The sequence below is a fragment of the Cetorhinus maximus genome, chromosome 15, assembly GCF_964194155.1.
Source record: "Cetorhinus maximus chromosome 15, sCetMax3.hap1.1, whole genome shotgun sequence".
NCBI classification, from domain to species: Eukaryota; Metazoa; Chordata; class Chondrichthyes; order Lamniformes; family Cetorhinidae; genus Cetorhinus; species Cetorhinus maximus.
In genome coordinates this window covers 107110629-107125709 of record NC_135893.1, presented here as the reverse complement: position 1 = coordinate 107125709, position 15081 = coordinate 107110629, and the positions used below count along the sequence as shown (strand labels likewise).

At 42.6% G+C, this 15081-nt stretch overlaps 1 protein-coding gene across 1 annotated transcript in view; it reads left to right on the top strand.

Annotated features, from left to right (window-relative positions):
- The window catches only part of LOC144690318 (palmitoleoyl-protein carboxylesterase NOTUM-like), a gene marked incomplete at its 5' end in the record, with an annotated part of 38238 nt that overhangs the window by 11218 nt on the left and 11939 nt on the right, over positions 1 to 15081 (top strand). The window contains 5 exons of the mRNA XM_078557672.1: positions 2770 to 2828; positions 2918 to 3020; positions 8127 to 8315; positions 11073 to 11173; positions 11257 to 11404. Coding sequence (XP_078413798.1) covers positions 2770 to 2828; positions 2918 to 3020; positions 8127 to 8315; positions 11073 to 11173; positions 11257 to 11404 — 600 coding nt within the window. The remainder of the gene's footprint in view (positions 1 to 2769; positions 2829 to 2917; positions 3021 to 8126; positions 8316 to 11072; positions 11174 to 11256; positions 11405 to 15081) is intronic.

The following is a 15081-nucleotide window of genomic DNA, read 5'->3' as shown; positions in this document are numbered from 1 at the left end:
ATTCGGGATAGAATTAATTGTCACATGGAAAAATTTGGAAGAGCCAGCATGGATTTGATAAAGGAAAATCATGTATAACTAATTTGCTGGAGTTCCTTGAAGAAGTAACAGAGATGGTTGATGAGGGCAAGGCCGTTGATGTGGTGTATTTGGACTTCCAAAAGGCGTTTGATACAGTGCCACACAACAGACATGTGAGGAAAGTTATAGGTCATGGAATAAGAAGGGCAGTAGCAAAGTGGGTACAAAATTGGCTGAGGGATAGGAAATAGAGAGTAATGGTTAATGGGTATTTTTTGGGCTGAAAGAAGTTTTGTAGTGGAGTTCCCCAGGGGTCGGTATTGGGACCCTTGTATATATATCTTCCTGATATATAAATGATCTAGATCTTGGTGTGCAGGGGATAATTTCAAAGTTTGCAGATGACACGAAACTTGGGAGAATTGTAAACTATGAGGAGGACATTGTAGAACTTCAAAAGGACATTGACACATTGGTGAAGTGGGCAGATAGGTGGCAGATGAAGTTCAATGCAGAGAAGTGTGAGGTGATACACTTTGGTGCAAAGAACATGGACAGACAATATAAAATAAAGAATACTATTCTAAAGGGTGTGTAGGAGCAGAGAGACCTGGGTGTATATGTACATAAGTCATTAAACGTGGCAGGACAGGTAGAGAGGGCTGTTCCTAAAGCATACAGTATTCTAGGCTTCATTAATAGGGGCATAGAGTACAAGAGCAGGGAGGTTATGGTGAACTTATATAAGACACTGGTTAAACCTCAGCTGAAGTATTGTGGACAGTTCTGGGCGCCACAGTATAGGAAGGATGTGAACACATTGGAGAAAGTGCAGAAGAGGTTTACCAGGATGGTTCCAGGGATGAGACACTTCAGTTATGAGGAAAGATTGGGGAAGTTGGGACTGTTTTCCTTGGAGAGGAGAAGGCTGAGAGGAGACTTGATAGAAGTTTTCAAAATCATGAGGGGCCTGGACAGAGTAGACAGGGAGAAACTGTTCCTGCTCGTAAAGGGATCAAGAACCAGAGGGCACAGTTTTAAAGTGTTTTGCAAAAGAAGAAAATGTGACGTGAGAAAAAACTTTTTCACACAGTGAGTAGTTTGGGTCTGGAATGCACTGCCTGGAAGTGTGGTGGAGGCAGGTTCGATTGAAGCATTCAGGAGGGCATTGGATGATTATTTAAAAAGAAACAATGTGCAGGGTTAGAGGGAAAAGGCAGGAAATTGGCACTAAGTTAAAATGCTCAGAGAGCCGGTGCAGACAGGATGGGCCGAATGGCCTCCTTCTACACCGTAACAATTCTGTGATTCTGTGAAATGACAGCTACTGAGGCTAAAGGCCTTCAAACTGCTTTGGGACAGCAAGCAGGAGGCTCTGAATGTGGTAGGCATTACCACCGCTGCAGGGCTCTCAGGATCTAACTCAGATGGGGTCAGGTCACTCAGGGCATAATCCCATTGACTTATACACGGAAGGCCCTGGAAGGAGACAGCTCATCAACCAGGGGGTGACGGGGGGGGGAGCAGGAGAAAGAGCTGAGAAAGGAGGAGAAATTGGAGACTGAGGGAGCAGATACTGAACAAAGAGATGCCTCTGCTGTATGACAATGTGGCTTCCTCCTGTCAAATTCCAGGGAGAAAATCTCCCTCCTTTCTGTCATGGCCTCCTGCAATAGACCCAGGTTGGCATGAATGAAGCAAGGGTCTGCCTGCCCTTTGTGCCAGGCTGCTGTCTCCCTGTAACATCTCACTTTCTTCTGGTGCGGTGGAAGTCTTTGGCACAAACTCCCTCTTTCAGGACAACCAGCAGCCTCAGTGATTGTTGCTGCGGGGAGTCTCAGTAAGTCTTACACTTCATCTGACCCACCTCCGTTCCAGTTCCCACTGGCTCAAATGGGTCAGGAAACGCGTTTCTATATCAATGAAGCACTGATCCCCTCGAAAATCTGAACATCAATCAGTTTTCCACTGGAGGCCGATTTCTGATGCAACATCAGTCCGGCTCCTGTCCCCTGCCTCCCTGGCAGAAAATCCAGCTCTGAGACAGAAGATTGCGGATTCAAGTCCCACTTTCAGGTCTTGAACACAAATCAAAGCTGACACTCCTCTGTAATACTGAGGGGGTGCTGAACTGTTGCAGGTGCCATCTTTCTGAAGAGATAGTAAACCAAGGCCTTGTCTGCCCCCTCAGGGAGACATCAAAGATCAAGAAGGGAAGTGGAATTACCCCTGGTGTTCTGGAAATTACTTACCCCTAAATCAATATCACAAAAATAGTCTATCTGGCTGTTATCATATTGCCATTTATGGGAGCTTGCTGTGTGCAAATTGACTGGGGTGTTTCCTATATTACAGCTGTGGCTACACTTCAAAAAGTATTCCAGTGGTTGTAAAGCACTTTGGGATGTCCTATATTGTATTGTATTGTATTATATTATGTTATATTATTATATAGAAATGTAAGTCTTTTATATACGGTACAACATGCACTGGGAATATTTAGGAACAACATTGTATTTTTATTAACACCCTATGGTGTTTGGAGATCTCTGATCCATTCAGTCTGATATGCCAACACCTGTCTACCATGTGGCTGGATCTAACATTGGTGATTAATGTACATCCCCAGGAACACGAAACTGTTATCTGTTTGTGCACCTCCACTTGTATTTGACATTTGATACAGAAAGAGTTCATTTGAAACCAACTTAATAAACTGTACATTCATTGTTATATTTTATGAAACAGGTTTGTACCTTATTGTTCAAGTGATGTATGGAGTGGAACTGCACCAAAAACCCGCCAAGGTACGTTTTAAAGCCGTTCTTTCATATTGTATTAGGAGAAACAAATGTAAATATGTTTCTACGTGTTAATGTCAGTATTTTCTTTCCAGTTGATTACGCGTTTATGGGCTCATTGATTCTCAAGGAGGTGATTAGAGAATTGGTTCCCAAGGGTATTAAATTGGCAAAGGTTGTCCTGCTGGCTGGAACCAGGTATGTGAGTTTTACTTATCATTATCAATTAACGATGTTTTAATGTGACTTAGAGAATAACTCAATTTTCTACCTGCAGATGCTCTTCTTTATTTAACTCCAGAATAAATGATTGAACTAATCAACATTCATCACTGCTCTTGAATTAGATGAGGAGGAAATTATTATTTACACATTAAGGTGTTCTATTTGAAATGTTAATTTGCTATCCCCAGGTTTTCAACAGGGCTCAACCATCTGCTCAAACTTGACTGGAACAGACTCGGCTTCTGACAGCCTGAGTTTTGGCAATTTTGCAAGAAAACCTTTTAACACATCTACACGATACCAATACTTGTTAACACAGCTACACGATACCAATACTTGTTAAAACAGCTACACGATACCAATACTTTTTAACACAGCCACACGATACCAATACTTGTTAACACAGCCACACGATACCAATACTTTTTAACACAGCCACACGATACCAATACTTTTTAACACAGCCACACGATACCAATACTTTTTAACACAGCTACACGATACCAATATTTTTTAACACAGCCACACGATACCAATACTTGTTAACACAGCCACACGATACCAATACTTTTTAACACAGCTACACGATACCAATACTTGTTAACACAGCTACACGATACCAATACTTGTTAACACAGCTACACGATACCAATACTTTTTAATACATCTACACGATACCAATACTTGTTAACACAGCTACACGATACCAATACTTTTTAATACATCTACACGATACCAATACTTGTTAACACAGCTACACGATACCAATACTTTTTAATACATCTACACGATACCAATACCTTTTAATACATCTACACGATACCAATACTTTTTAATACATCTACACGATACCAATACTTTTTAACACGGCTACACAGTACCAATACTTTTTAACACAGCTACACGATACCAATACTTTTTAACACAGCTACACGATACCAATACTTTTTAACACATCTACACGATACCAATACTTTTTCAGGTTTCAGCCAAGGCCACAACTGCCCATTTCAGGTGTAAATCCCACCTGAGCTCTCGGCAGGACCCTTTAAGAAAACCAAAAGCTTCCTGTAGCAGATTAATCCTCTTGTAAAGAGGACTGCTGGACCTTTGACAATATTTTGTTAGGCTTAGGCCACTGGAGTACTAGTGAGCAGCTGGAAAGCATGTCCCTAGAGCATATTCCCCACTCTGGTGGGTTATGTTCATTGTGGTGGAGCCGGCATACAAACTATTAGTGAAACGAGGTAACTTCCTACTGGCTCCAGATACTGCGCTGGGGTCAACAGCGCATGTTCTCTGTGACAAATCTTGGCTCACAATGAAATCAAAAACCTTCAGCTTTTCAAATCTACAGCACCCCAGTGCTGCAAAGTTTAGTTTTATTGAAGTAAGGTGTGTAAATAATTCAATAAAACAAGATATATAAGATTACAGTAATTACCCCTTCTGGTGCTGACTTTATCTTTCAAGTTGTTTCAAAATCATTGACCCTGTTACTTATGGGGAGGGAGCAGGGTACATTTTGCAGACAGGAGACCCAAAAATCCAGAATGATGGAGATCCCACGGAATTAACACCAGGACCTTATTAGCATTTTCTTAACTCTATTTTCCACTTGGCTACTGACCAGATTGAAGGCTGACAGGCTGCTGGGCAGGACAGCATGAGCTACAAAGCCACAATCCAGTATTTGGGGACAACCCTTGGCAATGAGGGAAGATGGGGGTGTTGGTGGAGAAGGTTGGGGTGCAGCCTTGAGGAGGGAGTGTGAGAATGTGTGGGAGGGAGAGATCATCACAGCAGGTAGGCTTGCCTGAAAGTTTGGAGGTGATGTGTTCCTGCTCCTCCTGACCTACAAGCAGTGCTGAAAAAACATTTAACCTGCTGCATCATGTCAGTTTTCACCCCTCCCCCCCCACCATCCCTTCAGCTGCCAGGTTTCCCAAGCCCTGGAGGACGATCTGCAGTGTTAAATTCAAATGATTATGAGAGGATTATCAGATCAGCCATGATCTCATTGAATGGTGGAGCAGACTCGATGGGCCAAATGGCCTACGTCTGACCCTATGCTTTATGGTCTAAATGGTTTGAAATCTGAGGGACGTCTCATTGAAATATTATAAAGACTGACCACAATTTCCAACTGCCCCCAAACTCTTGACGGTGAAAGCAGAAGTAGCTATATTCATGGTGGCCAGCATTGGGTTTGACAGATTTCCCAATTTAAGCTCTGACCCTCCCCAACCATTGAGAGGTGTGTTAAATATCAAGCTAGAAAATTCCTTTGAAATACTTTTTAAGGATAAGCAAATTTCATTTCTAATCAATTCAAGTTATGCGTTATAATTAAGGACATAAGTGAAATGAAAAGAGGAGATTTATGAAACCCAGTGACTAAAAAGATAGTAAACACAACCACTTTGAAATCTTTTGAATGCCTGGTGCATTAGGAACTGCTTATAATTCAGCGCCTTGTTATGGTATGGTTGAGTGACGTAATACAAACCGTATCATATCTAATGTGATTAAATTGCAAAGAAAGTGTTTCCTATAAAAGCTAAACATGCGGGCAAAGCTGTAAAGATATCAGTGTCAGAGTGGAAAGGCCAGGCCAACTTCAAAGTTTCAGTCAATGCTGCTTTAGTCTTGCTCATCATGAGAGGAACTGGCTTCTTGATTTCCCTCTCGTCCCTGTGGAGAATCCTTGTCTCTGTTTACTCCACACCCCAGGACAGCACAGTTAAATCACAAACCCACCATGTGGAATCGCAGACACATGCCTGTGTCCCGCTGCTTTACAGTGCAACAGCTGGACTCTGAGCTGTTGTACTACCATGTAGTCGTTCTTATACCTCAGAGATAAAACAATTATGTTCTGACCCACCAGCCTAACATTCTACCCTACATACTTTAATTAAATCTACTTGGAAGCTTCTGTATCATGTTCTGAACATTGCTGTCGGAGAAACATATTCAAGCTACACATTATGAAAAAATATATTTTATTAACTAAGTATCAAACTTTAGCAGCATGACACATTAGTAATTGGTGGCTGTTAGAAATTTCAGCTCTGCCTCAGGTACAACTAATACTGGTCACTCCCATAAACGGTTGGACTAACTTATATTTAGGGATAGGTCAGCACAACATTTAATTAAATGATGGTGTATCTTTGGGGTGTAACAGTAGGATCTCTCATGATCTGGACTAGATATATTGGAGGTAAAACTAAATTTTGACAGGGCACAAAATGGTAGCACATCGACCATCCATGATAAGGTGATTGGAAAGTAAAACTGGCTGCTGGACGTGGAGAATGACCTGCTATCACCATCACTGAAATTAAATTTTACTCCCTCCATCCTGTGCACATGATCTCACATCCACTTCCCCATCTTCAGTGAGATGAGAGCAGGTACAAGGGCAAAATACTGTGGATGCTGGAAATCTGAAACAAAAACAAAAATTGCTGGAAAAACTCAGCAGGTCTGACAGCATCTGCGGAGAGAGAAAGTCAGAATTAACGTTTCGAGTCCGTATGACTGAAGAATCTCTGAAGAAGAGTCACACGGGCTCGAAACGTTAACCTTGTCTCTCTCCACAGATGCTGTCAGACCTGCTGAGAATAGGCACAAATTGTTAAGCTGCATTATTTTACAAATAGCAAGTCAACATACAGAGTAACAATTGTAAGGAAACCTCACCTGTTTATTTCAATTTTCACTTCCCTTCTTAACAATTGAGGAAAATATTAACTAACAATGCACTCTGTCCCTTTTGTGGTCTACGAACATATGAAATAGGAACAGAAGTAGGCCATTTGGCCCCTCAGGCCTGCTCCGCTATTCAATAAGATCGTGGCTGATCTGTTTGTGTTTTGAATTCCGCATTCCCTTGCCTAACAAGAATCTACCCATCTCCGCCTTAAAAATATTCAATGACTCCGCCTCCATTGCCTCAAGTCGCACAACCCTCTGAGAGAAAAAAATTCTCCCCATCTTTGTCTTAAAAGGGTGACCCTTAATTTTAAAACAGTGACCCCCTAGTTCTGGACTCACCCACAAGAGGAAACATCCTTTCCACGTCCACCTTGTCAATATCGTTCAGGATCTTATACACTTTAGTCAAGTCACCCCTCACTCTTCTAAACTCCAGTAGAAACAAGCCCAGCCTGTCCAACCTTTCCTCATAAGACAACCCACTCATTCCAGGTATCAATCTAGTAAACCTCCTCTGAACCGCCTCCAGCGCATTTACATCTTTCCTTAAATAAGGAGACCAAAACTGCACACAGTATTCGAGATGTGGTCTCACCAATGCCCTGTATAACTGAAGCATAACATCCTTACTTTTATGTTCAATTCCTCTCATAATAAAGGATAGCATTCCATAAGCCTTCTAAATGACTTGCTGTACCTGCATACTAACATTTTGTACTCATGTATGAGAACACCGAGCTGCCTCTGTACCTCAGAATTATGCGGGCATTCTCCATTTAAGTAATACTTTGCTTTTTTATTCTTCCTGCCGAAGTGAACAATTTCACACTTTCCCACATTATACTCCAGCTGCCAGATTTTTGCCCACTCATTCAAACTATCCATCATAATCGCGTCTGCAATTTGCCGTTTCCCTTTAATACACATGTCAATGACACTTCAGCCGATAAATTATTTGCCCCTTTAGCTGGTTAAAAGCATTTTGTGACTTTGTGTTCCAAATGAAGAGAAACTTGAAAATCACATTTATTAACTTGTTGGCTCTAAGCTTCAAATTTTGGAACAAAAAAAAGTGTTAGTTGAAGCCAAGGTTGGTTACAGGATTCCAGTTTGATTGAATTATATAATATTACTTTATATAAAACAAAAGATGTAATTACAATTACTACATTGGATTCTTCACAACATGGATTGCTGAGAAGTTTTAATGAAATTAATATTTGTATCAAGAATAAAAATGCATTAGAAAATTCAAGATCTAACAAATTAAAGTTATTTCCGAGATGAAACTTTTAAGAAATGTCCTTGGATGTTCTTGAGGATTTTACAGCTTTGAAGTATATGATCTGGTTGCAGTGCCGGGGGAACTGGAGTCTTGCTGAACATTGAACGGGTGGCTCACCTTCTAGCACAGCTGGGTGCTGATGTGCAGGTGCGGGGTTTGGTAGATTCTGGCTGGTTCCTGGACAATAAACAACCACGACAGGCTGAATGCCCAGATGTAACTTCCTGCAGTCCAAACTATGTCATTAAAAAAGGACTCAGGTAAACAAGTAAATTATACGTACATAAGTTGTCTTTCAAAAGCTTCTAAAAATTCAAGGTGGGAATGGGAGAGGTATATTGTTATGAATGCAACAGAATGATTACTGTGGTGTGTTATTTTTAACTTTACAATAAAGCATGTCATTTCCTGAATGACAATAGCTACACGAAGAATAAGAATTATAAACAGAGAAGTCCACACATGCACAATGTGGAGTTGCAAGATTCTAATATTGTATCCCATGGTCACCCACACATTAGCCTATTTATAGGTTGAATATCGTCTTGGCTTTAATTACTACTTTCCTTTCCCAGCCAAAGCAAAGAGATAAATATGTTCAACTCACAGCCTGAAATCTTGTGCCTGAAAACTGGTCAGACAGCGGTTGAAAGATGAGGTGGGGTTGGGGGGGGGAGTTGGGGGAGAGCTGTTTGGGGCCCCTCAGCCTTTCTGATATGTAAGAAATGTTTTGTTTCTATTTTTGTGCATCCTGAAGAAGCAAAAATGCTCATTGCGGACCCCACACAAAAAGCTCTGGGTCAGCCTTTATCCTGTCCTTCTTTCCCCTCCTATCCCCTCCCAACTCCCCCTACAGACCTGATGAGAATGAAGGGAAGAGGTGATGAGGCCACAAAGAATGATCTAGGACATAAGTGAAAAAGCCAGAGGGAAAGATAGAGTGAGCATGGGTACAATAAAAATAACAGGCACAAGAGAGAGAGGTGAATGTTGGTTATAACATATATCGACTCATAGACGGTTAGAGCACAGGAGGAGGCCACTCGGCCCATTGTGTATGTGCCAGTCAACAAAGATCTGAATCAAGAAAACAAAGATCTGAATATCCACAAATATCCATAAAGAGAGGTTCTACAAAATGCTAAGCTGTCTAATGCATGTAAAAACTACTGAACGGCTCCACTTTAAAACATAATGGCCTACAAATGTGTTCATGAGGTCTCCATTTTATGCTGGTGCCTAAGAGTCCAATATTATAGGCAGTGGGTGCACACTCACTCCCTGCTGCAAGTGTGCCACCTGTCATAATGGGGCCTGTTGGAAACAGGCAGCAGGCTCTTTACCTTTGCAAGGAGAAGGCCTCAAACCTGCTTGTGACCCCTGTGTAAAATTGGATTGCACATGTCTAAAGTATGCAACATCCATGTTTTCTTTTATTCTTTCATGGGATGTGGGCTTCGCTGGCTGGGCCAGCATTTATTGCCCATCCCTAGTTGCCCTTGAGAAGGTGGTGGTGAGCTGCCTTCTTGAACCGCTGCAGTCCCTGTGGTGTAGATACGCCCACAGTGCTGTTAGGGAGGGAGTTCCAGGATTTTGACCCAGTGACAGTGAAGGAACAGTGATATATTTCCAAGTCAGGATGGTGAGTGACTTGGAGGGGAACTTCCAGGTGGAAAACCGATTTTTGGCCTTCCCGCCATATTGTCCGCTCACAGCCGCCATTACATTCAATACCAACGGGGGTGGGAAATTCCAGCCTATGTTGCCAAGTTGCACAGCAATGTGAATGTGGCAGTATAACTTGGAAAAACCATTATATTGTGAGGTCCTAACCTCTACTGGGAGGTCATCCATCACCATGAGCAGGATCTTTAGGTTGGCAAGTGGTGGTGGGGGGGGGGTGGGGCCCGCTCGCCAACACGTAAAATAATGCATGATGGCGTCGGGCAGAACTCCCGACCTCACCCCACGTCATTTCCATTTTCAGGTCGGCGGGGGCGCAGCCGAGTCAGTTGTGCGCCCACCGACCTGTCAACGGCCTATTGAGGCCATTGAGAAAACAATTTAGGTCATTGACAGGGCTGCCTGTCCAACCTTAGGGTTGGTGGGCAGGCCGGGAGCCCTGGCGGGCTTCAGAAAAAGCATTAAACCTCATCCATGGGCGGGATGAGGTTTCATGAGGGTTTTTAAATATTTAATAAAGGTTTGAGTTAAAGTGATGGATATGTCCCAACTCATATGACAGTGTCACATCAGGGGACATGTCAGGGAAATTTTTTAAACATTTACCTTCAAAGTTTTAATTCTGAGCCGATCTCCCTGAGGCGGCACTTAGCCTCAGGGAGATCTGTGTGCTCTTTAGTGTGCATGTGCAAAAGAGCAGACTCCAAGCTGAGGGAATCCCACCCCACCCTGACCGCATAGCGCTTCCTGGCAGACGTCACGCTGGGCGGGCCTTAATTGGCCCCCCCACTTAAAATGGCGGCGCGCCCCTGATCGGGGGCACTGATTGGAGGCATGCCCGATTGCACCCGCTCTTGTGCTTCCCCCCCTGACAGGTGGAACATTCTTCCCCATGAGTTTCCAAAGCCTGCAGTATAAATTGAGCCTAAGCTGTAGAGGATGAATTTCCTTGAAGTTTCTCCAACTCCATAATAAGATCATTAGAAATTGGAGCAGGAGTAGACCATTCGGCCCATCAAGTTTGCTCTGCCATTCGCGTCCAGCACCCTAACACGTATAAATTGGGCTGGCACATCATTTCCATGGTGATGGACCCCCAAATTTTTTCCTTTGTGGTTCTTGAAATTGCAACAGCAAAATTATTGTGGAACTTTAATTTTATGATGAAAATATAAAATAAAGATGAAATATTAGATGTCTGCTTTTAGAGAAGTGTGATTCTTAATGAGTCTTAAAAGTGATTCAAAAGCACCCTTCTGTTCTCTTGTCATGTTGAAGATCAATAATTATTCTGTAGCAGATTCACAATGAGCTAACGAGAGATTTCTGTGCAGGTTGTGGAATGGTGTTATTCCTGAAAGATGCAGACAGCAGTTCAGACGTGGAGACGAGTGGCAGTGTTTCTTTGGCTACAAGATGTATTCGTCCTTAAACTGTAAATGAAACTTTGAACATAATAGCTTTATGAATTTCTGTAAGGGTTGGGTAGTCTATATAACTTGTGCGGTTCTCTTTCAGCCCCCGTGTTTGTGGTGCAGTGGCTGTTTGATGAAGAGCAGCTGAAAATGGAGAATATTCAACTGGGAAGTCACTCTCTTACTGAAAACCAATGGAACTATATCCAGAATCTGGGCAGAGACCTGAGAAATTCACTGCGAGATGTATCGTGAGTAAAGTAGCAAAATATATATTTTTTATTAATTTATGGGATGTGGCCTTCACTGGCTGGGCCAGCAGTTTTATTGCCCATCCCTAGTTGCCCTTAAGGAGGTGGTGGTGAGCTTCCTTCTTGAACCGCTGCTGTCCCTGTGGTGTAGGTACACCCACAGTGCTGTTAGGGAGGGAGTTCCAGGATTTTCACCCAGCGACAGTGAAGGAACAGCGATATATTTCCAAGTCAGGATGGTGAGTTACTTGGAGGGGAACTTCCAGGTGGTGGTGTTCCCATGTGTCTGCTGCCCTTGTCCTTCTAGATGGTAGTGGTCATGGGTTTGGAAGGCGCTGTCGAAGGAGCCTTGGTGAGTTGCTGCAGTGCATCGTGTAGATGGTACACACTGCTGTTACTGTGCGTCGGTGGTGGAGGGAATGAATGTTTAAGGTGGTGGAGGGGTTGAATGTTTGTGGATGTGGTGCCAATCAAGTGGGCTGCTTTGTCCTGGATGGTGTCAAGCTTCTTGAGTGTTGTGGGAACGGCACTCATCCAGCAAGTGGGGACTATTCCATCACACTCCTGACTTGCTGGACAGGCTTTGGGGAGTCAGGAGATGAGTTACACTCTGCAGAATTTCCAGCCTCTGACCTGCTCTTGTAGCCACGGTATTTATATGGCTAGACCAGTTCAGTTTCTGGTCAATGGTAACCTGCAAGATGTTGATAGTGGGGGATTCAGTGATGATAATGCCATTGAACATCAAGGGGCAATGGTTAGATTCTCTCTTGTTGGAGATGATCATTGGCCGACACTTGTGTGGCATGAATGTTACTTGTTACTTGTCACTTGTCAACTCAAGCTTGGATATTGTCCACATCTGGCTGCATTTGGACATGGACTGCTTCAGTATCTGAGGAGTCGCGAATGGTGCTGAACATTGTGCAATCATCAGCGAACATCCCCACTTCTGACCTTATGATGGAAGGAAGGTCATTGATGAAGCAGCTGAAGATGGCTGGGCCTAGGACATTGTTTAGTGGACACGATGTGTATTATATCTACATGGAAGCTCATTATAATAAATGATAATGAGGAACTCCTGCATAGGAGTGGCCTAAGCAAGAGGCTTTGATCTCCAGTGCACAATGATAACCTGACAGCCTGTGAGATGCTCCTCCCCTCCCCCAACTATAGGAAGTGCTTTCCAGTTCTTGTTAAAAGATGCTAAGGGCATCCCCTGTTCTTGAATTTAATGGAGGAGGAAGAGTAAAAGTTGGAGGAGGGGAAATTGAGACAATATTTGAGGAGCAGGGCTTTGCAAAATAATATCCACCTTCCAAAGAATTGAGAACTCATGTAGATGTTAGGAAAATCTCACTGAGGACCTGTGTGTGCGGACAATACACTTCACTAAAGAAGCTGTCGGAGAACCATGCCAGCTCCTGTAGCCAGGATCAATGTCTGGACATCTCTGCTCGTAGCTGTGAATGTTAGCCCAGCACCCAACTTTTATATTACGGGCTTATTTCAAGCAGTCATGGAGAAGTCTATGGTACAGTGCAGGGTGCTAACTTGGAGAGTGGAAGGTGTAGGGTGCAGTACTGATAGATATGTTGCTGTGCTCATAGATATGCTGCTGTGCTGATAGATATGTTGCTGTACTCATAGATAAGTTGCTGTGCTGATAGATATGTTGCTGTACTCATAGATATGTTGCTGTGCTGATAGATATGTTGCTGTGCTGATAGATATGTTGCTGAGCTGATAGATATGTTGCTGCACTGATAGACATGTTGCTGTGCTGATAGATATGTTGCTGTGCTGATAAATATGTTGTTGAGCTGATAGATATGTTGCTGTGCTCATAGATATGTTGCTGTGCTGATAGATACATTGCTGTGCTGATAGACATGTTGCTGTGCTGATAGATATGTTGCTGCGCTGATAGATATGTTTCTGTGCTGATAGATATGTTGCTGTGCTGATAGACATGTTGCTGTGCTGATAGATATGTTGCTGTGCTGATAGATATGTTGCTGTGCTGATAGACATGTTGCTGTGCTGATAGATATGTTGCTGTGCTGATAAATATGTTGCTGTGCTGATAGACATGTTGCTGCGCTGATAGATATGTTTCTGTGCTGATAGATATGTTGCTGTGCTGATAGACTTGTTGCTGTGCTGATAGATATGTTGTTGTGCTGATAGATATGTTGCTGGGCTGATAAATATGTTGTTGAGCTGATAGATATGTTGCTGTGCTGATAGATATGTTGCTGTGCTCATAGACATGTTGCTGTGCTGATAGATACATTGCTGTGCTGATAGATATGTTGCTGTGCTGATAGGTATGTTGCTGCACTGATAGGTATGTTGCTGTTCTGATAGGTATGTTGCTGCACTGATAGGTATGTTGCTGCACTGATAGGTATGTTGCTGCACTGATAGGTATGTTGCTGTGCTGATAGATACGTTTCTGTACTGATAGATATGTTGCTGTGCTGATAGATACGTTTCTGTGCTGATAGATATGTTGCTGTGCTGATAGATACGTTTCTGTGCTGATAGATATGTTGCTGTGCTGATAGATACGTTTCTGTGCTGATAGATATGTTGCTGTGCTGATAGATACGTTTCTGTACTGATAGATACGTTGCTGTGCTGATAGATATGTTGCTGTGCTGATAGATACGTTGCTGTACTGATAGACATATTGTTGTGCTGATAGATATGTTGCTGTACTGATATATACATTGCTGTGCTGATAGATACGTTGCTGTACTGATAGACATATTGCTGTGCTGATAGATATGTTGCTGTGCTGATAGATACGTTGCTGTGCTGATAGATATGTTGCTGTGCTGATAGACATGTTGCTGTGCTGATAGATATGTTGCTGTGCTGATAGATACGTTGCTGTACTGATAGACATACTGCTGTGCTGATAGATACGTTGCTGTACTGATAGACATATTGCTGTGCTGATAGATATGTTGCTGTGCTGATAGACATATTGCTGTGCTGATAGATATGTTGCTGTGCTGATAGACATATTGCTGTGCTGATAGATATGTTGCTGTACTGATATATACATTGCTGTGCTGATAGATGCGTTGCTGTGCTGATAGATACGTTTCTGTGCTGATAGATATGTTGCTGTGCTGATAGATACATTGCTGTACTGATAGACATATTACTGTGCTGATAGATATGTTACTGTGCTGATAGATATGTTGCTGTACTGATACATACATTGCTGTGCTGATAGATGCGTTGCTGTGCTGATAGATACGTTTCTGTACTGATAGACATGTTGCTGTGCTGATAGATACGTTGCTGCGCTGATAAATATGTTGCTGTGCTGATAGATACATTCCTGTGCTGATAGATACGTCTCTGTGCTGATAGATATGTTGCTGTGCTGATAGATACGTTTCTGTGCTGATAGATATGTTGCTGTGCTGATAGATACGTTTCTGTACTGATAGATACGTTGCTGTGCTGATAGATATGTTGCTGTGCTGATAGATACGTTGCTGTACTGATAGACATATTGTTGTGCTGATAGATATGTTGCTGTACTGATATATACATTGCTGTGCTGATAGATACGTTGCTGTACTGATAGACATATTGCTGTGCTGATAGATATGTTGCTGTGCTGATAGATACGTTGCTGTGCTGATAGATAT